Below are 22,160 nucleotides of genomic sequence, written 5' to 3'. Positions count from 1 at the left end.
GAAATGAACTCCGGCACATGCAGTGGTGATCCTGCCATCCCTGTGACTAACACCACCTATGTGGGATATAGAGTTACAACTAGCTGTTGGTGCTGCTGATCCCCGCCATCTCCTCTTACTCTTCTCACCACTTGCACCTCCCATTTCAGCTACTCCACCTCATTGAAACACGTCAGACCAACAAGGCCATTTTTACTTAGTGAGAAGAGGAAGACATGATACACTCTAGATTCCAAACACAAAATCATCCACACCTGATACATGGCTTGACGTTGAACGCTATGACTTCGACAAGGCCCTCATTGTACTGAATGGGATGGAGAAGAGAGTGTTGATGCAGATGAAGACATACAATAACCTGATATAGGTTTTGTTGCAGCTTGATTTATGGTTGTCTGTCAAAGGCTAAGGTAGCCGACAAGGCCTACTGAGTGTGATGCATAAGAGATACAACAGCCTGGACACGATCACCTACAACAACCTGATACATGGCATGTGTGTTGAGCTTATATGTGAAGCTACTCAATATATGGCGTCTCTTTTTTTTTTCTTTTTTTCTTTTGAACCCCAAAGTGTGTAGAATACACACATGAGATGATGTATATATAGAGGGGACCTGGGTGCCATATATAAAGAAGCCATATATTGAGTAGCTTCACATATAAGCTCAACAATGTGATCAAAGGCTAATAAAGCTGACAAGGTCCTTGTTGTACTGGCTAAGATTAGGATCAGACAATGCACCCCAAACGCGATCACCTACAGCAGCTTGATAGATAGAAGTTGTTAAGGGGTAAGGAAGTCGACACTGGGGCCCTTATTGGTATATAAGTGACTAGGATGCAGAAGAGAGAGGTAAATAGGGCAGCCACATCATGAGCTAACGTCTTTTGAAAGAATTAAAAAAAATGCCAAGGAAGGGACCTTCCCTTTAATTTTATAAATTAAATGGGAGAAAACTTTCCTTTTTTTTCAAAATAGAAAGTTTCTTAAACAGACTCCCTCCCTCCTAGTCTATCGTAATGTGCTGGAGGCTCTCTCTCTCTCTCTCTCTCTCTCTCTCTCTCTCTCTCTCTCTCTCTCCCCCCCCCCCCATCTCCATGTCCTTGAGCTCGAGGTTGGGTTGTTGCCCTCTTCGATTGCCGCTGCAGGTTGACGTCGGCAGATGTCGTCGCCTATGAGCCTTGAAGGTGTCGCGTCACACCGTCATTCGTTGCCGTCGCAAGGTCTTTGACATCTTCAAAATGCCACCGTGGCATTTTGATGCTTTATAACTAACACTAATTGTTTGTGTGCCCTACTCACATGACGGTTGCCACTTAAATAATAGGGCACCCACATGTTGAGTGTGCGTTTTTTTTATGAGATACCAATTGAGATTCTGTGAATTCGAAATTGAAAGGGAGTAGTTGAGATTAGTTTCTATTTTAACAAAAATAGAAGCTAGTAAAAATAGATGCTACTTATTTGATGCCCGAGAAAAAATTAACCCCCCCGGCCCCCCAAGGTGTCTCATGCGCTCTCTCTCTCTCTCTCTCTCTCTCTCTCTCTCTCTCAACCTCGTAGCCGCAAGCAAGTTCAGAGGCCTATCTCTCTCCTCTGGTTTGCAGGGTCGCTGTCGTAAGCAGCTTCGTAGGTCTCTCTCTCTCTCTCTCTCTCTCTCTCTCTCTCTCTCTCTCTCTCTCTCTCTCTCTCTCTCTCTCTCTGTGTGCGCGTACAGGCGAACTGGGCCAGTTGAGCGGCACCTGTGGCGTGTCGAGTGTCGACGTCCTGCAGCAACGCCAATGCCCTGAGGTCATGCGAAAAAAATGCCACGTGGCATTTTTAAAAACGTATCCTATTATTATACTAACTTCATGATTCTAAAAAATGCCTTCGTGCCATTAGCCAATACAGACGATGAGGTTAGTATAATAATAGGATATGTTTTAATGCAAGGAGAGACCATAGACACAAACGGGCACCAGGGTGATGGCCGGGAACTTTTTGCCTTCGCCATATAAACCACCCCATATAATGCTTTTCTACGACCTAGATTTCAATCATCCAAAGGTGGAGTTTGGGCCAAGTGGCTCACTCCAGGATCGATAAGGCCGGGTTCAGACGACCCGACGGCAGTGCGCAAGCAAACACGCAGACCAATGGCACGCTCGCAGTTGGAAGGTGGCGTTCAGACGACGCGGCAGCTCAGCCAGCTTGGCGTGCCAACGCACGACAAAATGGGCTGCATTTTCTTCCGACTCCCCCCCCCCCCCCCCCCCCCCCCCCCCCCCCCATCTCGCCAACTTGGTTGAGCATGCTCCACGTGGGATCCCCATCCCCACCTTCCAATCTTTAGCCTTAACATTCCATTTCCAAACGTTCACAAATGTAAACGTTTTATCAAACATTCTCATTATTTTAGGCCTATATAACCCCCTCCCCTTGCTTCATACACTTTGTGCATTGGGTAGCTCATTGAGCTTCCTATATAACCCCCTCCCCCCCCTCCCCTTGCTTCATACACTTTGTGCATTGGGTAGCTCATTGAGCTTCCTTTTTTGATCGACAGAGATAGGAGCAGGGAAGGTGATGAGGTGCAACTTTTTTTGTTGCCATTTTGATTAGCCTTCTTTCTCATTGAACATGGATTCCTTACCTTCTCTTTCTTTTTTTGTAGGCCATTGAAAGCGAAATCGTATTCGAAGCGGCAAGGTAACATCGAGTGCCTCTCCAATTATGCCCATACCTCCCTCCCAACCAAATTATGCCTCCACCCCCCATTCTCCCAACCCTCTCTCTCTCTCTCTCTCAACCCAAACTAACCAAGCTATTGAATTGTTTGTGTATATGCAGGAGTCATGGACCCATCTCAACATTTGGAGGCTTGTGCATCCCAGTATGTATTCTCCCAACCCTCTTACTACTCCTTCACACCGCCCCCTTTCACAATGCCTCCACATGGCTTCACGGCCATGCTAACTTCTCCATCACCCTCCTCTCCTTTCTTATTCAAGCCCCCTCCCCCCCCCCCCCCCCCCCCCATCCTCCTGTGCTCCATCTCTACACCATAAGCCTATGCATGTAAAGAGTAGCCCAAGCCCAAATCCCTCCTCCCATCAATCTACTAAAGGGTGCACAAAACCATCCAGGAAGAAAGCCTTACACTTGGGTAGAGAGGATGTGCAAGAGATTGCACCGATGGCTCCATCAAAGAAGGCGAGGGTGTCCAAGAAGAAGGGCATTGTGGAGCTCGAAGATGACAAAGACATCATCCAAAAATCCAAGGGTCAATGGAAGGACACCTGGGTTGACCAACTTATCCATGTGAGAGGGGGTATGCACGAGAAGTTCAACAATCCTCAAAAGCAAGGGATCAATCTATGGGTGAAAGTGGCTACACAATTGGCCTCCACATACCATGACTTTGATAAAGATAGTGGGGCTTTGTACTTGGCCAATATAGACTGGATAAAGCACATAATGCTACATCTGGCAATGATAGAAAATACACATGTAAATGGTATGACGTGGTAGATGAGTACTATCATGATAGGGCCTCTGTTGACTATGTTAGCCATGCCTCCTCTGCCACACACGAAAATACTAAGATAAGTGAGGTACCAGGCGAAGAAGACTCCAAAGCCTCCCAAATCGAAATTCAAGCCACAACCACCACTGATGGCAAGCGGTCTACTCCAAAGGTCGAGGAGTCTTTGGCACAAATGGCGGACATTGGTCGAGCTTTACTTGACCACTTGAAAGATAACTCCAACTGGCAAGAGGCACTTGAAAACAAGCGCTTGGACTTGTCTTAAAGCATGCCAGTAATGACAACAACTGACAAACTACTAACTAGTGAAGCCTATGGTCTTCAGAGATTCAATCCTTCCTTGTCTTTATCTTCCCGTTTTTAACATTTCTTCGAATAAATTTATTTTCTTTGAAAGTAAGCATATTGTGTAAATGCAATGCTTTCTTTTCGTTGACTATGTTACATTGCTTGTGTAAACCTACAAAATAGGAGTCCGATGTCTAGAGAAATGGCGCTTCATTGTGCTTTTGCTATGCTCTTTAGCAATTGCAGATTTACTAAATGATGGACCCAACCAAAATGATGTGGCCTTCTTGCAAACATGGTTGCATTTGATCTAATGTATGGGCCCATCGATCAACCTCAACATTGGTAGAAAACGAGGTCATGAGCATAGGAAAGCTTGGGCTTATGCCCGGCCCCAAAATTTTCTTGATGACTTTCTTCTAAAGTCCTACTTAGATAGCATGTTCAAGAGACGCCTTCGAGTCAGTAAGGATACCTTTCGTTACATTAGTGGAAAGGTGGCTCCTTTCATGTCAAAGAGCATCACCAACATGCACAAAACCATCGACCTTCCTACGCGTGTGGCGATTGCTTTGCTCATATTAGCTTCTGGCACACAGTTGGAGATCTTAGGTGACTTACAATGGATGTGCTAAGAGCACAACATGTGGCATAGTCCTTGATTTTTGCAAGGCCATCATGAAATCAAGTCTCAGAGATACCTACATTCATTTGGCCTTCTTCATCTCGCTTTGAGAAGCTGGCCAGTGAATTTGAAGCCCTCCGAGGAATACCCTATGTTGTTGGTGCTATTGATGGTTCACATATTCCAATCATTGCACCAAAGGAGAACCATGTGGATTACTTCAACCGAAAAGGCTTTCATTCAATTTTGTTGCAGCTAACAGTGGCAACAGATTGTTCCGTATGGAACTATGATCCATGACTCCCTGAACTTTACTCACAGTGAGTTGGGTCAAAAATGTGCTAGAGGTGAGCTTGGGAATTATTGTTGGTGGGTGATTGTGCTTATCAAACTTGACCATTTAAGTTGGTGCCCTTCAAAGGGTGCAAGGAAGGCTCATTGCGCAAGAAGTTTCAGTGGAATTTCATACAATCTAGCACAAGAATACCAATGGAGTGCGCATTTGGCATGCTAAAGGCAAGGTTTCGCATCTTGTTAAAGAGATGTGACATGGATCTGCATCACGTGCCTGATCTGGTGGCAACGTGCCTTGTGTTACACAATATTTGTATGCGACACGACAATGCTTTTGATATGGAATGGGTGCATGAAGCTGAAGCTACCCTACTGATTGGCAATTCACTCGAAAAAAGCCAAAGAACCGCAACAAGCTCTATGGTGGAAATTCAAGCTCTCCGTTCCACAAGGGCAGAGGATGCAATTGAGCGTGCTCAAAGAGGCAATGAAGGAGGTGTTCAAGGTGGAGTGGCAAATGACCTTGGTTCAAGTGCTAATCACCGCGACAATCTCACAAGATCTTTGTATCAAGAATATGCCAAGAACAAAGTACAAGTCTTTGGTGATGTTGTGTCTGATGAGTCACTATCATCAACTTCTACTTGAGCTCTTGTAATAAGGGTTGGAATTTATAGGTCTTATGTTGTGATGTTTGTAATCTCAAATCAATTTTTAAATAAACCTTTTTGGTGTTCTAGCATGTATTCAAGTATAATTAAATTTAATTATTGGTTATAATTGAATGATTAATACTCCCTTTTGAGAAAAGAGGGGGGGGGGGGGGGGGGGGGGGGGGGGGGGGGGGGGGGATGATTAATTGAATAGATAACTCACATTCGGAGCTATCATGTGGACATTCCCCAAGCTAGATCTCTTTCGCCGCCTTCGTGTGAAATTGGGGGGGGGGGCGTGGGGGGGGGGGGGGGGGGGGGGGGGGGGGCGGGGGACGAAAATCTCTTTGAGTTTGCTTCCGCCGGACTCGTGTGAACAAAAGGGCAATGAAAATCACCTCCTTCCACCCAGAAACACCCTTTGCAGCCCATCATTTCCGTAGCCATTGTGTGAACGCAACCTAAAGAGGGAAACCAAAGAAGCATTAAATGAAAGAAAGCCCAAGTAGAGAATCAAGATATCGAAAGAAAAGCGCTTGTGGTAGCGCAGGTGGTATAGGGGCCAATGTTCCAATCTTGTAGCGATCTCGCTATGTGGGTGTCTAAGTGGGAGTGACTGTCTTTCATTCACAGGGATGGGGTCGTAAAGGTTTCGTTTCTATGGGTGGTGGTGTTTGTTTGCAATTACTAATTTAACTGTAAAATGGAATAACGCTCCATTTCTATGTTAATAGCAAGAGTATATATGGACATTGTAGTACAAGTGACGTGCTAGCATGCAAAAGCCCGTCAAGTAAGTGATACAATATGATGGCCCATTGCGCTGAACGTCACCACTCTCACTTTCGACTGACACACAAACATAAAAGTTGGCTGTTAAGAAATCCCAAAACCAACGTGTGTCATGGTAACTTGGATGAAGTTGAGCATCATACCTGTGATTGTGATGTGATTGAGGCTAAAGACTTAAGTTTTATCTGCTAGCCATCACTTACTTCTTACACACCAATTCTTCACTAACCCCTCTCCATCCAAATTGGTAGAAAAGAGAGAGAATACTATACTATACTACTTGCCTTCCAATCTTACGATTTCTTACAAATTAGGCAAAACTGCACCCCTAGTGCCGAGCCTCTGTTTGTTTGTATGGTCTTATCTATTCCATTGAGCCAAATTTAATGGATCATGTCAATTCCTATTTTATTAACATTTCTTCAATAATTTAATACGCATACATTACATATAGCCTAACCTAGGCAGTGTACAATGTTTGCGGCACATTTTGTTTTAGTACCAGCTACATTTCAACATGTGGACATAGATGGGCAACCATCTAATCTAATGTCATTAATACAACCTTGCAGTTGAGAGCGAGGGTGTTTGGTTTACTTTGAACTTGATAGATATTGAATTGAATGGGTTGTGCAGGCAGTTTCCTTTCAGTGCCGAGTCCTGCCTGTTGTGCACAGCTTGTGTAGGAAGTCTTCATGAAACCACCAGCCTTTTCCAGAACCAATGACTTGTCCACAGGAGGCTCATCTCCTCAATGGGCACATGCTTGGTCTCTGGCAAGAAAGACAAGACAAAGATGGACATAATGATGACAATGGCAGCAAAGAAGAGAAAGGTGCCATATTTGAAGGCACACAGCATTGCCAGAAAGGACTGTGCAATGATGAACGTGAACAAGAGGTTGACAGAAACGGTTATGCTCTGGCCTGCTGAACGTGTCTCAAGCGAAAATATCTCACTGGGTACAAGCCAACCAAGCGGGCCCCACGACCAGCCAAACGCTGCTATGAAGAGGCATATTAAACACACTACACCAATTGACACCCTACCTGAGAACGCTTTGTCCCCTCCAAAATACAGCTTCAGAAGTACACTTATGGCAACATGGCAGACCAGCATCTGTAAGCCACCCTCAAGGAAGAAAAATTTGCGACCCAACTTATCAACAAACGCTATGGATACTAGCGTCGCCCCACAGATCACTGCTCCTGTTACAACTGCAGAGATGAGAGCATAATTCCCACCAAAACCTAGACTCTGGAAGAAAACAGGAGCATAAAACAAAAAAGTGTTGATGCCTGTAAGTTGCTGAAAAGCAGGAATGAGAATGGCCATCACCAACTGAGGACGATTTCTTCTCTGGAAAATGTTTTTGAATGGGTGCTTCACAGCATTTGCAGCTGCACTGGCTTCCAGAAGATCATCAAACTCAGCATCTACTGATTGAGTGCCTCGTATTTGCTTCAACACACGCTTGCCTTGCTCATAATGGCCCCTCTGTATCAAACTGTTGGGGGTCTCTGGAAGCCAAATGCCGCCCAGAGTCATCAATGCAGCAGGAACAGCTGCCAAACCCAGTGAAAGACGCCAACCCCATGGGTGGAAGTGTTGGGTACCATAATTGACCAGATTTGCTATCAATATACCCAAGGTTGTTGAAAGCTGAAACATCATATTCAGTGCTCCCCGAAACTTTGCTGGTGCCATCTCGGAAAGATACAGGGGCACAGCCTGGTTACCAAACCCTATACCTGCCCCTAGCATAACTCTGCCTAAAATTAGCATGGTAAGACTTTCTGCTGATGCATTTAACGTAGCTCCGAGTAGAAAGCTTATCCCACCAATTATAATGCTGATTTTGCGACCATACTTTTGGGTGGTGAATGATGCTACGTATGTCAAGCTCAAACCAGCTATATAAAGGGATGATGTAAACGCAGTAAGCCCTTGATTGTTGTACTTGCAATAATCTTCATCACGAGAATGATACACTTTATGTTCATATACTGTAGGGAAAAACTTGAGAAGAAAATCATCCATGGATGTCACCCCACCTGTTGAGAAAAATATTAACGGCTTCAATGAAAGATCATAAATTCTCTATTAAGAAAGACAAAACAGAAAGGCGCATACACTCCCCTAGGAGGTGCAGTCTGCAGAGGACCTGAGGTCAGCTCGACAAAGTTTGTCTCTGTTAGCAAGATTAAGTGTAAATGCCAATTTGCTCATCGAGTCTATTCTCTGTAACCCTCGTGATTTCTCTATCAATGTCTGAGGAATCCTGGTGTTTAATGCCAGTCATACTTAACTTCCTGGCAAACCACGCACGTACGCACAAATGTATCCACTTCTGTTTTGAGTTGTCTGAGGCCAAAAGAAGTAACACTCAAGTCACTCAACAATTTTGAATCTTGCTTCAATGCCTTAATGTCACACAAATGGTCTATAACAGATTCAATACCTCCTATCGACTTTGTCTCAGATTTTGTGTAAAACGCAATTTGATATGCTTCATCAAGAAGCCAGGCTTGAGAGAACTCTCCATTCTCTAACCTGTCAAAAACGCTGTCGAAGTATTGCAAGGTTCAAATCAGGATCTGCAGCATATTACTCCCTCATATCCTCAAACTCATGGTGAAAGATAGCAGTGAGACAGTTGCTACTTGTGGCTTGAATGATAGAGCATCAGCAACAGATTCTTCTTCCCATGTGCATGACAATCGGAAAACAGTGAGACCGAGTTGGAACATCTCATCTACTTGTCTAACGAGCTTAGAGTAAGGAAACACTTCAAGCTCCAATGATCTGCGTGAACATTGCAGTCAACCCCAAGTAGATTCCAAGAACTTAAAGCATGAATGACTATCAGAAGCTCTTTTCCATAGATCTGTGCAACTCACTGCCTTTGTGAGCAACCTGCACTCATAGGCAATCGAATGCCCCTCCAACTATAATACTGCTCCCAACCTATTACCACAGGTATCACAATTATTGGGTATGTGGGTTTGACCTATGATCCCTCTCTTGGTTATCCCTTTGATGTATCATGGTGTGTATCTACCCTTGTCTGCAATGTACATGGAGCCTAGTTACATCGGATGTGCATGTGGATCCATCTAACATGATGACTAGTACATGAGGCCAAATCTAGCCCCACATTTCTAGAGTTGGCCCACTCTTGTAGAGATGCTTTATGCTCTTGTACTACATAGTTGTACTAGCCCTAGATGGCATCTCACTCTTGCATAAGGAGCACAATTGTACACACTTCTATCTCTTATCATCATAATGCAAAGTTAGTGTCATTTGGTTTCTCTAGTCATTGTGTCAATTAAATACTAAATAATCATGTCTGCTACTCTAATTAATCCTTAAAGCTTAAAGGGGATTAATCGTTAAGAGTTTGTCACCTCTCTGGTGCTGGGTTAAAGGCCCAAATGGCCCCCTTTGTGTATAGTTATAAAGGTTATTAACCTTTGGCCAAGTTCACATTGAACTTGGCCACTAACATTAAAATGGTCCTATACTTTTAATAAAGGGAACAAGTGAGCCAATTTTACTCACTTTATCATTCCCCTCAAAAACGTGTAGCATGCTCTCTCTCTCTCTCTTTCGTTCTGCTAGCGCTACCTCTCTGCAGGCCTTTGCCTCCTTTGCAAGCCACACACTCTGCACTTCCTCGCGTTCTCTATCACTTGCACACATCGCCGCGTGCTCATCAACTGGTATCAGAGCCCAATTAGGATTTGCTCCCAAACTTGCAAACGCTGATTTTCAACCAAGGAGGTCAACTTTCACGCGAGATTTTGTAATTTCATCGCCAAAGGACTCGTCCCCGGACACTAGAGAGCTCCCGGCAAGTGAAATTGACCTAAAACAGGCTGAAATTAGGTCAAAACCAACAAATTACATGTTATGACAGCAAAATACAGGTTTTGCAAATGATGTATTAAGGTGTGGGAACACTTTTGCTAAGTCTCCGCTACCCGAAAACACTGAAATTGCTAAAAAAACAGGTCCTAAAACAACGTTTTCAGAAAATTTCATATTTACGCAGGTTTTTGCAAGTGTTTTAATGATGCGACTACATTGGAGAAAGTGCAAATTGATGCAATCTACGCACGTTTGACAAATTTTGGCTATGTATGACCATTTGTGGCTCAATTTCATGCAATTTGATGCTACAAATTGGGGCTTTTGCTCTCACATGCTTCTAAAGGCTGTGCATTAGCCTTATGTATGTTCTGTGAGTCTAAAAACAACTAAATTTGTTGTTTTCAAGCACAAATTCGCTCGCTGAAATTTCTTACGCATAGATTTCAGAAATTGTTTTTTGTGCCCAAATCGACCTATTTTGTCCCAAATTGCTCATGTGATCATTTGGAGCTGTAGTGCACATCTCTGTGAGGCTATACTCCGGTTTTTGTGCATTTTGTCCAAAAATTCAGCGTATTAGCTCTTATTAGTGCAACTATGGCCTCATCTTCTTCAGATGTGAAGAATCTCTTCGAGATGAGGAGGTTCAATGGAACAGGTTTCGACCTTTGGAAAGACAGGATCCAGGGAATCCTATTTCTTAAGGATTGTGAAGGGGCACTTGAACAGGTAAAGCCACAGACTATGACGGATGAAGCATGGGTTAGCCTGAATAGGAAGGCTATTACATACATTAAAATGGCCATGACCGATGAGACAGTCATTGATGTGAAAGGTCTCACAATTGCTTTTGATGTGTGGGAGAAGTTAAAGGGAATGTATGAAAATACAACGCCTGTCAACCAAGTACATTTGATGCGAAAACTTGTTGGCATGCAACTAGATGAGTCCAAAAGCGCTGCAGAGCACTTGTCGTTGTTCGCAGGTACTTTGTCGCAGTTACAGGATTCACGCTTGCCTTCTTTTGATGATAAGCTGAAAGCTATCTTCTTGCTTATGACCTTACCTGAGTCATCGGAAACTTTGGTGGTTTCATTGTCCAATAACCCAAATTTGACCTTTGATGGTGTTAGGGGTTCTATCTTGAATGAAGGAATCAGGAGGAAAGCAATTGGAGAGGGAGGCAGCTCTGCCAACATGGTTAGAGGCGGGATAGAAAAGAAGAATGCTTATGCACAAAGGAGTAAGAGTAAGAGTAAGAGTAAGGAAAGGGGAAATGCCAACAAAGGCAAGGGTGATGTGACTTGCTATTAGTGTAGCGGGAAAGGTCACAAAAAACCCGATTGCAGGTACTATAAAGCCGAGTTAGAACGGAAAAAGAATGGCGGAGACAAAAAGAAAGAGAAGGAAGTCAGGACAAAGAGAAGGCCAATGTGGCCTCTAGTGTTGTGATTGAGAAGCTGTCAGATGTAGAGGACATCTTGTGTGCCACTTTGTCAGATAATGATGCTTATGACTTTGATGCCTCTCTTAATGTTCATTTACAGGACATGCAAATCACCAAGAGTGATCTTATTGATGTTTTGTTGACTGTCAATGATGCATTATCCCAGACTTGGATTGTTGATTCCGGTCTTCATTTCAGGTGACTCCTATCAAGGAGTGTTTCTCTACTTTTGATGCTGGCAAGCGTGGCCATGTATACCTTGGAAACAATCATGCATGTTCCATTGAGGGTATTGGCACTGTGCATCTCTCCATAGATGGCACAAATAGGCTTGTCTTGCATGATGTTAGATACGTGCTAGGAATCAAGAAGAGTCTACTTTCTGTTGGTCAGATGGATATGCATGGTTACAGCATCTTGTTTGAGAGAGGATCATGGAAAATGACTAAAGGCTCAAGGTTGATTGTAAAGGGCACAAAGAAAGGGACACTTTACTGCATGCATGGAAAGGCCGTGTTGGGCAAGTTTATTGCATTGGCTGAAATTAACTCTCACATGGAGTTGTGGCACAAGAGGCTTGACCATATGAGCCAAAAGGGTCTTTCTAAACTTTGTACTTTGAACAAGCTTGATGCTAAAGGCACAAAGCTTGACTTTTGTAATGAATGTCAATATGGCAAGCAAGTAAAGCGTTCTTATTACTCCGGTCCAGGCCTGAGGGCAAGAGAGCACTAAGGTTGGACAAGGACTATGGTTAGCCAAAGTGGGGTCATTGACTAGTCAAAGTGGAATCCTTTCCTACATAGGCTACATTTCAGTTCTTGGTGTGGCTGCAGTGTACAAAGAGGGTCGGATGACCTAGAAAGATACAATGGCAGCATCTCCTAAAATTTAGGGAACTGCTATTTTGGGACCTGAAAATGTGTTCGCATCATTACCTCCGGAATGACAAGGGGAACATTTTATTACTCTATCGTCGAGTCAACTGGGCAACCGGTCGGGAGATTTTTAGGCGGCAACCCCGAAACGAGAAATACCCTGTAAATGTGCCAAGTGGCACATTTCTGTGCACTTTCCTCATGCAAGAGAAGGTGGCGCTGAATTTAGAGGGAAGAGGCTCATTTTCAAGCTTCTGTCTCATAGGTTGAGAGCTATGGAGTGCTTCCTTTCCCTCTTATGTACAGTGCGGTGCCAGGAGTGATGCCCTGCACGCTACGCACTGCTCTCTCTCTCCCCTATGGCAGTATGTTATGCCCCTCTAGTGGGCTTTTCAATTGATGCGCGGTTCATGCGAGATTGCCGAGGCAAGAGCCTCTTACACAGGTACTGGATTAGCTAGCGGCTAATCCCCCGCAGGTACAGGTGATTCGGAGAGGTTTCACGTGCGAAATCTCGTCCGATTCAAAGGGCAAGTAGCCCTACAGGTGTGGGAGCTCGAGGACTTGCTACGGATGCGACCGGCACGCAAAACGAAGCCCGAAACAGTGAATTACAGCCTGATGTGTATTTTTGCAGGTTTAGGGTTTTGGCCCTAAACGGACCCTAATACCCCTAGGAGGTTCGGGGACACGAGGGGACTGCTGTACAGGTGATCTGGCGCATTTTCGGGGCAGAAAACAGAGAATTCAGCGTGCTGCAGATTCTCGCCAGGTTTTGTAAAGTGTCCGAATGCATCGGGAAAGTCATCCAATGCGTGGGGATACTGACTGTGAAGGGTCCTAGTACAGTTATGCTACCGAAATCGGGCCAGAACAGTTGAAATTCAGCCAAGACTGTGCGGGGCAGCTTGTAGCGAACCACAACTTTTATTCCCTCTTTTAAAGAATAAAGACGCCTATTTAGGGGCCAATCTGGTGTCGGTCTTCTCATACAGATGCAGCCTAGCAACTTGTATCCCTTTCCCCTTTGTTGTGTTTTGAAAGTTCAGGTAAAGTGGGCGACAAATTAAATGGTGAAAGCAAATAAGGTTTAAGTCTAAGGTCTACCGCCCTTTTTGGATTAAACAAGCCGGTTTCATGGTTCCATCGCCGGGATTAAATCACTTTTTCCCATAGAAGTGAGCCTTGGTCAGTTTGGGCTTGAAGACACAAAGGATCATAGACCAAACACAAGAAATTGCAATTATGGCTGACAGACAAGATGATGTGACTGAAGAGGTTTCCTCTTCGCAGGGTCAACAGACTGTCACCAGCGTGTGACTACTATCTATCCTTTTTGTTGATTTCTTTCTTATTATTTATTTACTTTCACTTTTTGGAAACACCCCTCGGGAAATCTAACTGCCATGCATTGCATAGCTAGTGTGGAACTGTCCAGAGGGAGTCCAGGCCTGAGGGCAAGAGAGCACTAAGGTTGGACAAAGACTATGGTTAGCCAAAGTGGGGTCGTTGACTAGCCAAAGTGGAATCCTTTGTTACAGAGGCTACATTTCAGTTCTGGGTGTGGCTGCAGTGTACAAAGAGGGTCGGATGACCTAGAAAGATACAATGGCAGCATCTCCTAAAATTTAGGGAACTGCTATTTTGGGACCTGAAAATGTGTTTGCGTCATTACCTCCGGAATGACAAGGAGAACATTTTCTTACTCTGCCGTGAAGTCAACTGGGCGACCGGTTGGGAGATTTTTAGGCGGCAACCCCGAAACGGGAAAATGCTTATAAATGTGCCGAGTGGCACCTTCTGGTGCACTTTCCTCATGCAACAAGAAGTGGCACTGAATTTTAACCTGGGAGAGGCTCATTTTCAGATTTGTCACAGGTTAAGAGCTATGGAGTGCTTGCTTTCCCTCCTATGTACAGTGCGGTGCCAGGAGTGATGCCCTGCACGCTACGCACTGCCCTCTCTCTCCCCTATGGCAGTATGTTATGCCCCTCTAGTGGGCTTTTCATTTGACCAATGTACAGTTGTGTGGGTTCATGCGCGATTGCCGAGGCAAGAGCCTCTTGCACAGGTACTGGATTAGCTAGCGGCTAATCCCCCACAGGTACAGGTGAATTCGGAGAGGTTTCACGCCAGAAATCTCGTCCGATTCAAAGGGCAAGTGCGGGAGCTCGAGGACTTGCTACGGATGCGACCGGCACGCGAAACGGAGCCCGAAACAGTAAATTACAGCCTGCTGTGTATTTTTGCAGGTTTAGGGTATTGACCCTAAACGGACCCTAATACCCCCAGGAGGTTCGGGGACGCAAGGGGACTGCTGTACAGGTGATCTGGCGCATTTTCGGGGCTGAAAACAGAGAATTCAGCGTGCTGCAGATTCTTGCCAGGTTTTGCAAAGTGCTCGTATGCGTCGGGAAAGTCGGTCAATGCGTGGGAATACTGACTGTGAAGGGTCCTAGTACAGTTATGTTGCCGAAATCGGGCCGGAACAGTTGAAATTCAGCCAAGTGTGTGCGGGGCAGCTTGTAGGGATCCACAGCGTTTATTCCCTCTGTTGAACAATAAAGAAATACTGAAAGGGGCGCCTAAGTTAGAGGCCAATCTGGTGTCGGTCTACTCATACAAGTGCAATCTAGCAGCCTGTATCCCTCTCCCATTTGTTGTGTCTTGAAAGTATAGGTAAAGTGGACGACAAATTAAATGGGTGAACGCTAAATCAAGGTTTAAAGTAAAGTCTACCGCCCTTTTTGGATTGAACAGGCCGGTTTCACAGATACATGAAGTGGGTGAGTCTTCAAGACCACCACACACAGATGATGATATATTCAAGACCCAGTTGGCTATTGCTGTGGCTATGTTCACACAAGTAATGCATAACCCGAGGTTTTTAGCCTTTCTGCAACCTCCTCTTCCGTCTCAGCAAGTTGGGTCACTAGATCATATTCAAAAGCCTGTTAAGGCTCAAGCACAGGTGATTCATATTGCAGAGTCAATGAAAACACCTGTACACTTAACGGAGAACATGCAGTCTCCACAACCTGTGCCTAAGGTGCAAGAACAGGTGGCTGAAATGCCAGTTTTTCAAGCTGTACCAGTTCATCTCCTTTCTGTTCTCCAGTGTTGTTGGTGCAGAAAAAGGATGGCTCATGGCGTATGTGCATCGACTACCGTGCATTGAACAAGAATACCATCAAGAATAGGTTCCCTATACCTAGAATTGATGATATTCTGGACAAATTAGAAGGAGCAGCTATGTTTAGCAGGATAGATCTAAAGAGTGGGTACCATCAGATCCGCATTAGATAAGAGGATGTGCACAAGACTGCTTTTAGAACAACGTTTGGCCTTTACGAATTTTTAGTGATGCCCTTTGGTCTCACAAATGCTCCTGCTACGTTCAATAGGATGATGGACAGAATTTTCCGTCCACATCAGCAGTTTGTTGGTACATTCTTTGATGACATGATAGTCTACTCAAAGAATGAAGAGGAGCATAGGCATCACTTGGCCATTGTGTTCAAAGAGCTACGCAGCCATAGGTTGCTCATCAATGCAAAGAAAAGTGAATTTTTTATGGAAGAGATTCATTTTCTGGGACACGTTGTCTCAAAGGATGGTGTCAGAATGGATCCTGCTAAAGTTGAAGCGATCAAGTCATGGCCAAATTTGACAACGGTGCACGATGTCCGAAGCTTCTTGGGACTATGCTCCTATTACAGAAGGTTTATCCGAAATTTCGTTGAGATTGATTCACCTTTACATACTCTTCAAAAGAAGGCAGTCACCTTTAGATGGACACAAAAAGAGATTTCAGCTTTTAATCTCTTAAAGGAAAAGATGACTTCAGATCCAGTCATTGTGTTGCCAGATCTTGGGAAGTCATTTGTGGTCCAGTGTGACACCTGTGGTAGTAGCATTGGTGCAGTGCTAATGCAAGATGGCAAGGTAGTAGCCTATGAGAGTAGAATATTGCAAGGGCAAGTCTATGAAAAAGAACTACAGGCCGTGATTCATGCGCTCTTAAGTTGGAAACACTACCTGCTAGGTGCACATTTCGTTGTCCAAACGGATCATCAGACCTTGCGATACTTCTTGACACAGGCAAAGTTATCTGAGAAGCATATGCGATGGGCAAATATCTTGTCCATGTTCCATTTTCAGATTGTGCATGTGGAAGGCAAGAAGAACGTTGTGGCTGATGCCTTGTCAAGGAAGCCACAAATTTCAGCTGTGTCAATTCCTTATCATCATGAACTTGATGATATGAGGGAACAGTATGCAAATGATGAAGATTTTGCAAGGGTCTTCGAGCAACTAATGGATGGACAACGTCATGAACACTATCTCCTCATAGATGGCTTCATGATGATGCATGGCAGATTGTGTCACAAAGCCATTGCGACGCAAAGTTATGGAAGAGAGTCATGTCCCACCGTATACAGGGCATCGTGGTATCGATGCTACAGTTTAAGTGGTTGAGACATTTTTCTACTGGCCTACATTGAGAAGAGATGTGGATGCCTTTGCGCGAGAATGCCTAATATGCCAGAAGGTCAAGTTTGACAGGCAAAAGGCACCAGGGTTATTGCAACCACTACCTATTCCAAATAAACCATGGGAAAGTATAGCTATGGATTTTATCTTTGATCTTCCGAGAACGCAGACAGGAAACGATGGTATTTGGACCATCATTTGCAGATTCAGCAAGCAGGCTCATTTTATTCCTGTCAGGAAGAAGATAAAGCCAGATCAGATGGCACGCTTGTTTATGAGCAATATTTTCAAGTATCATGGCATGCCACAGTCGATTGTTAGCGACCGTGATCCACGCATGACAAGTTTGTTCTGGAGAGGCTTGTTTGAGAATATGGGCACAACGCTCAAATTCTCTTCGTCATTTCATCCTCAAACAGATGGGCAGTCAGAAGAAATTCTATTGTCCTAGATATGCTGAAGTGCTACGTGTCAGAGCATAAAGGAAAGTGGGAGCAGTATTTGCCATTGGTGGAGTATGCATACAATAATACACTGCATTCATCAACTGGCAAGGCACCTTTTGAGATAGTTGAAGGTGGTAAGAAAGTTCCTCCCATACTGCATACAAAGAACAAGATATTTGAAGCAGACAAGTATGTTCAGGACATGGATGAAATGTTAGAGCTGTACAGATTGTCAGTTTGGCAATTGCTCTTATCGAAAATCCAAAAGTTTGGTTAGTGCTATAGAAGTGAGTATTTCTTGTCAATTTGTCAAGGATACAGTAATTGCTTCTATTAAAGGGTACATGTGTAACTGCATTCTTAAACTGTCGGTTTGGGTATGCTCGAAAGTGTTACTGGATCCAACGTGTACTAAAAGACAGTGGCAAAATGCGTAGCTACCATTTTGTCATTGAAAAGTTAATGACTAAAAGCAATGGCAGAGTGCGAAGCTACCACTATGTCATTGGGACAGGGTTCACACGCAAGCAATACATGTGTCGACGAGGTGTTGAATACACCAGGGTTGACAATGAGCATGTATGCGTCGTATATGTGTCGACAGGTGTTGAATACACCAGTGTTGACTGTGAGCATGTACCACATAGATGCAAACAAGGACGTTTGAGATTTCAAGAGGGGGGTATGTCACCAGCGTGTGACTACTATCTATCCTTTTTGTTGATTTCTTTCTTATTATTTATTTACTCTCACTTTTAGGAAACACCCCTCGGGAAATTTAACTGCCCTGCATTGCATAGCTAGTGTGGAACTGTTCAGAGGGAGTCTAGGCCTGAGGGCAAGAGAGCACTAAGGTTGGACAAGGACTATGGTTAGCCAAAGTGGGGTCATTGACTAGCCAAAGTGGAATCCTTTGCTACAGAGGCTACATTTCAGTTCTTGGTGTGGCTGCATTGTACAAAGAGGGTCGGATGACCTAGAAAGATACAATGGCACAATCTCCTAAAATTTAGGGAACTGCTATTTTGGGACCTGAAAATGTGTTCGCGTCATTACCTCCGGAATGACAAGGGGAACATTTTATTGCTCTACTGTGAAGTCAACTGGGCAAATGGTCGGGAGATTTTTAGGCGGCAACCCCGAAACGGGAAATACCCTGTAAATGTGCCAAGTGACACATTTCTGTGCACTTTCCTCATGCAAGAGAAGGTGGTGCTGAATTTAGAGGGAAGAGGCTCATTTTCAAGCTTCTGTCACAGGTTGAGAGCTATGGAGTGCTTCCTTTCCCTCTTATGTACAGTGCGGTGCCAGGAGTGATGCCCTGCACGCTACGCACTGCTCTCTCTCTCCCCTATGGCAGTATGTTATGCCCCTCTAGTGGGCTTTTCAATTGACCAATGTAAGTTGTGTGGGTTCAAGCGCGATTGCCGAGGCAAGAGCCTCTTGCACAGGTACTGGATTAGCTAGCGGCTAATCCCCCGCAGGTACAGGTGATCCGGAGAGGTTTCACGTGCGAAATCTCGTCCGATTCAAAGGGCAAGTAGCCCTACAGGTGCGGGAGCTCGAGGACTTGCTACGGATGCGACCGGCACGCAAAACGGAGCCCGAAACAGTGAATTACAGCTTGCTGTGTATTTTTGCAGGCTTAGGGTTTTGGCCCTAAACGGACCCTAATACACCCAGGAGGTTCGGGGACGCGAGGGGACTGCTGTACAGGTGATCTGGCGCATTTTCGGGGCAGAAAACAGAGAATTCAGCGTGCTGCAGATTCTCGCCAGGTTTTGTAAAGTGTCCGAATGCGTCGGGAAAGTCATCCAATGCGTGGGGATACTGACTGTGAAGGGTCCTAGCACAGTTATGCTGCCGAAATCGGGCCAGAACAGTTGAAATTCAGCCAAGACGGTGCGGGGTAGCTTGTAGGGGACCACAGCTTTTATTCCCTCTTTTAAAGAATAAAGAAATACCGAAAGGGGTGCCTATTTAGGGGCCAATTTGGTGTCGGTCTTCTCATACAGGTGCAGTCTAGCAACCTATATCCCTTTCCCCTTTGTTGTGTCTTGAAAGTACAGGTAAAGTGGGCGACAAATTAAATGGGTGAAAGAAAATAAGGTTTAAGTCTAAGGTCTACCGCCCTTTTTGGATTAAACAGGCCGGTTTCCATAGTGGCAGCTCTTGATTTGGAACCAAATGGATGTACATACCGCTTTCTTGCATGGTGATGTGGAAGAAGAGCTTTACATGAAGCAACCCGAGGGGTTTGTTATTCCTGGCAAGGAATATATGGTATGTATGCTCAATAGAAGCTTGTATGGGCTGAAACAATCATGTAGACAGTGGTACAAGAAGTTCGATCGCTTCATGCTTAAACATGGTTACAAAAGAAGCCATGCAGACCATTGTTTGTATACCAAACGTCATGAGGATGGCAGCCCTATCATTCTTGTGCTCTATGTTGATGATATGTTGATAGCTGCAAAGAAAAGAAGCACTGTTGATGCTTTTAAAGGGCATCTGAAATCTGCATTTTCAATGAAAGACCTTGGGACAGCTGAACATATACTTGGAGTGCGTGTTACAAGGCAAAGAGACAAGCGCCTATTGTATTTGTCGCAAGAAAAGTACATTGAAAAGGTGCTGGACAGATTTAACATGGCTGAAGCAAAGCCTCTTGGTGTGCCATTACAGCCATATGGCAAAATCTCCAAGGATGATTGTCCCAAGTCAAAGGAAGAAGCCAATGACATGCAAAGTGTGCCTTATGCTTCAGCTTGTGGTTCACTTATGTATGCTATGGTTGGTACTAGGCCTGACATAGCCCATGCAGTGGGCGTTGTGAGCCGCTTTATGGCTAATCCAGGCAGGTTGCATTGGGATGCAGTGAAGTCTATTATGAGGTACTTGAAAGGGACTAAAAACAAATACCTCTGCTATGGTAAAGGACCAATGGAGTTGAAGGGATTTTGTGACTCTGACATGGCTGGTGATGTGGATACACGGAAATCCACAAGTGGCTATGTGTTTACTCTTGCGGGAGGTGTTGTTTCATGGTGTTCTAGATTGCAAAAGATTGTTGCATTGTCTACGACAGAGGCTGGTCTACGACACAGGCTGAATATATTTCAGCCACTGAGGCTTCCAAGGAAGCTATTTGGTTAGCACGCCTATGCAGTGAGTTTGGTTTGCCTGCCAAGGCACCTATGCTTGGTTGTGATAGCCAGAGTGCCATATGTCTGGCAAAGAACGCCATGTTTCATGCACGCACAAAGCATATTGATGTGCGGTATCACTTCATACGTGAAGTGCTTGAGGATGGCCTTATTACATTGGTTAAGGTCCATACATCACAAAATCCAGCAGATGCTCTCACTAAGTGCTTATCCAAAGCACAACATCATCTATGTATAGAGATGGTGGGAGTCACTAGCTGAAAGGCGCCATTTATGCCTTTAAGTGGGAGGTTGTTGGGTTAGAGACCCAAATGGCCCCTTTTGTGTATAGTTATAAAGGTTATTAACCTTTGGCCAAGTTCACATTGAACTTGACCACTAACATTAAAATAGTCCTATACTTTTAATAAAGGGAACAAGTGAGCCAATTTTACTCATTTTATCATTCCCCTCAAAAACGTGTAGTGTGCTCTCTCTCTCTCTCTCTCTCTCTCTCTCTCTCTCTCTCTCTCTCTCTCTCTCTCTCTCTCTCTCTCTCTCTCTCTCTTTCGTTCTGCTAGCGCTACCTCTCTGCAGGCCTTTGCCTCCTCTGCAAGCCACACACTCTGCACTTCCTCGCGTGCTCTATCACTTCACACACCGCCGCGCGCTCATCATCTAGCGGTTTTGTAAACGCCCCGTACAACACAAGAGTGCTTATTGAATCACGATTCAACACTTAGGATAACTATTAAAAGAGAGAGAGAGAGAGAGAGAGAGAGAGAGAGAGAGAGAGAGAGAGAGAGAGAGACAATTGAGGGTTGAAGATGCGCCCCCCACACACCCTACATAATAATGCAAAACCCCAAACCTAACATTTCAAATGAGACATTAAATTTTTCAAATCAACTTAAGCTTGCTCATTTTCAGCCCTATCCTCATAAACTTCATCTTGTAGGACTACATTCAAAAAATGGCTGATTTAGAACCTCATTTGAAACCTCCATAAGCTGTGCATGTGCCTCATTAGAACTTACATTCGTATTCCCATTACAGAATAGAGGCAACAATGTATCATATACATTTTGTGAGCTCGAATCTATTTCCTTCGTACATGCTAACAAGGATTGAATTACATCTTCCACAAAAACATCTCGACTCATCAAGATATGCTTTATTTGCTGATGATACAATTTGTAACCTTTGTCATTCAGACTGTAATAACAAAAATACATTTCCCAGCCTTATCATCCAATTTTCTGCGTTGTTGCTCAGACACCAAGCAACCAAACACACACAAATGACCAATGGATGGCTTCTTGCAATGCAAAGCCTCATAAGGAGTGATAGACTGCAATGCTTTACTGGGGACACATGTTTAATACATATGCAGCACACATGACAACCTCAAACCAAAACGCATGTGGCAAAGATTGATTTTTGACCCATCATGCCATTTCTATAAGTGACATGTTCTTCCTTTCTCTGGACATTGGTGTTTCTCCCACGACTAGCCAAAAATGCATTGAACTCTCTCGACATATACTCCCTCCCTCAATCACAACGGAAGGGTGCCCACACTACAATCAGATACATTTCCTACCATAAGTAGAAATTGCTTGAAGCACATAAATTCCGCACTTTGCCTTGAGCGCATATACCTAGAAACAAGCATGCAAACGTCTTGCA

The 22,160-nt window shown here is 44.4% G+C and overlaps 2 protein-coding genes across 11 annotated transcripts in view; one reads left to right on the top strand and one right to left on the bottom strand.

Moving 5' to 3' along the window:
• Window positions 1–2,497: 2,497 nt before the first annotated feature.
• Window positions 2,498–3,575, top strand: LOC147454973 (uncharacterized). The gene is made up of 4 exons (XM_086517462.1): window positions 2,498–2,576; window positions 2,660–2,694; window positions 2,836–2,878; window positions 3,132–3,575. The coding sequence occupies exons 1-4, from the start codon at window positions 2,572–2,574 to the stop codon at window positions 3,514–3,516; spliced, it is 468 nt and encodes a 155-aa protein (XP_086373588.1). The 5' UTR covers window positions 2,498–2,571; the 3' UTR covers window positions 3,517–3,575.
• Window positions 3,576–6,575: 3,000 nt separating this feature from the next.
• The window catches only part of LOC147454972 (sugar transport protein 7-like), a 51,203-nt gene continuing 35,618 nt past the window's right edge, over window positions 6,576–22,160 (bottom strand). For 3 of the 10 annotated variants that reach the window (XM_086516818.1, XM_086516820.1, XM_086516819.1), the window contains 3 exons: window positions 8,646–8,749; window positions 8,349–8,548; window positions 6,576–8,238 (listed from right to left, as the gene is read on the bottom strand). In XM_086516818.1, coding sequence (XP_086372944.1) covers window positions 6,878–8,224 — 1,347 coding nt within the window. In that variant the 5' untranslated portion in view covers window positions 8,225–8,238; window positions 8,349–8,548; window positions 8,646–8,749 and the 3' untranslated portion in view covers window positions 6,576–6,877. The remainder of the gene's footprint in view (window positions 8,239–8,348; window positions 8,549–8,645; window positions 8,750–22,160) is intronic. The other 7 variants (XM_086516813.1, XM_086516816.1, XM_086516817.1 and 4 more) reach the window with 5 other exon arrangements.

Source organism: Adiantum capillus-veneris, chromosome 7 (genome assembly GCF_014529385.1).
Source record: "Adiantum capillus-veneris isolate H3 chromosome 7, ASM1452938v2, whole genome shotgun sequence".
Taxonomy (NCBI): Eukaryota; Viridiplantae; Streptophyta; class Polypodiopsida; order Polypodiales; family Pteridaceae; genus Adiantum; species Adiantum capillus-veneris.
The sequence above is the reverse complement of the archived record's forward strand: the minus strand, read 5'-3'. Positions and strand labels throughout refer to the sequence as shown.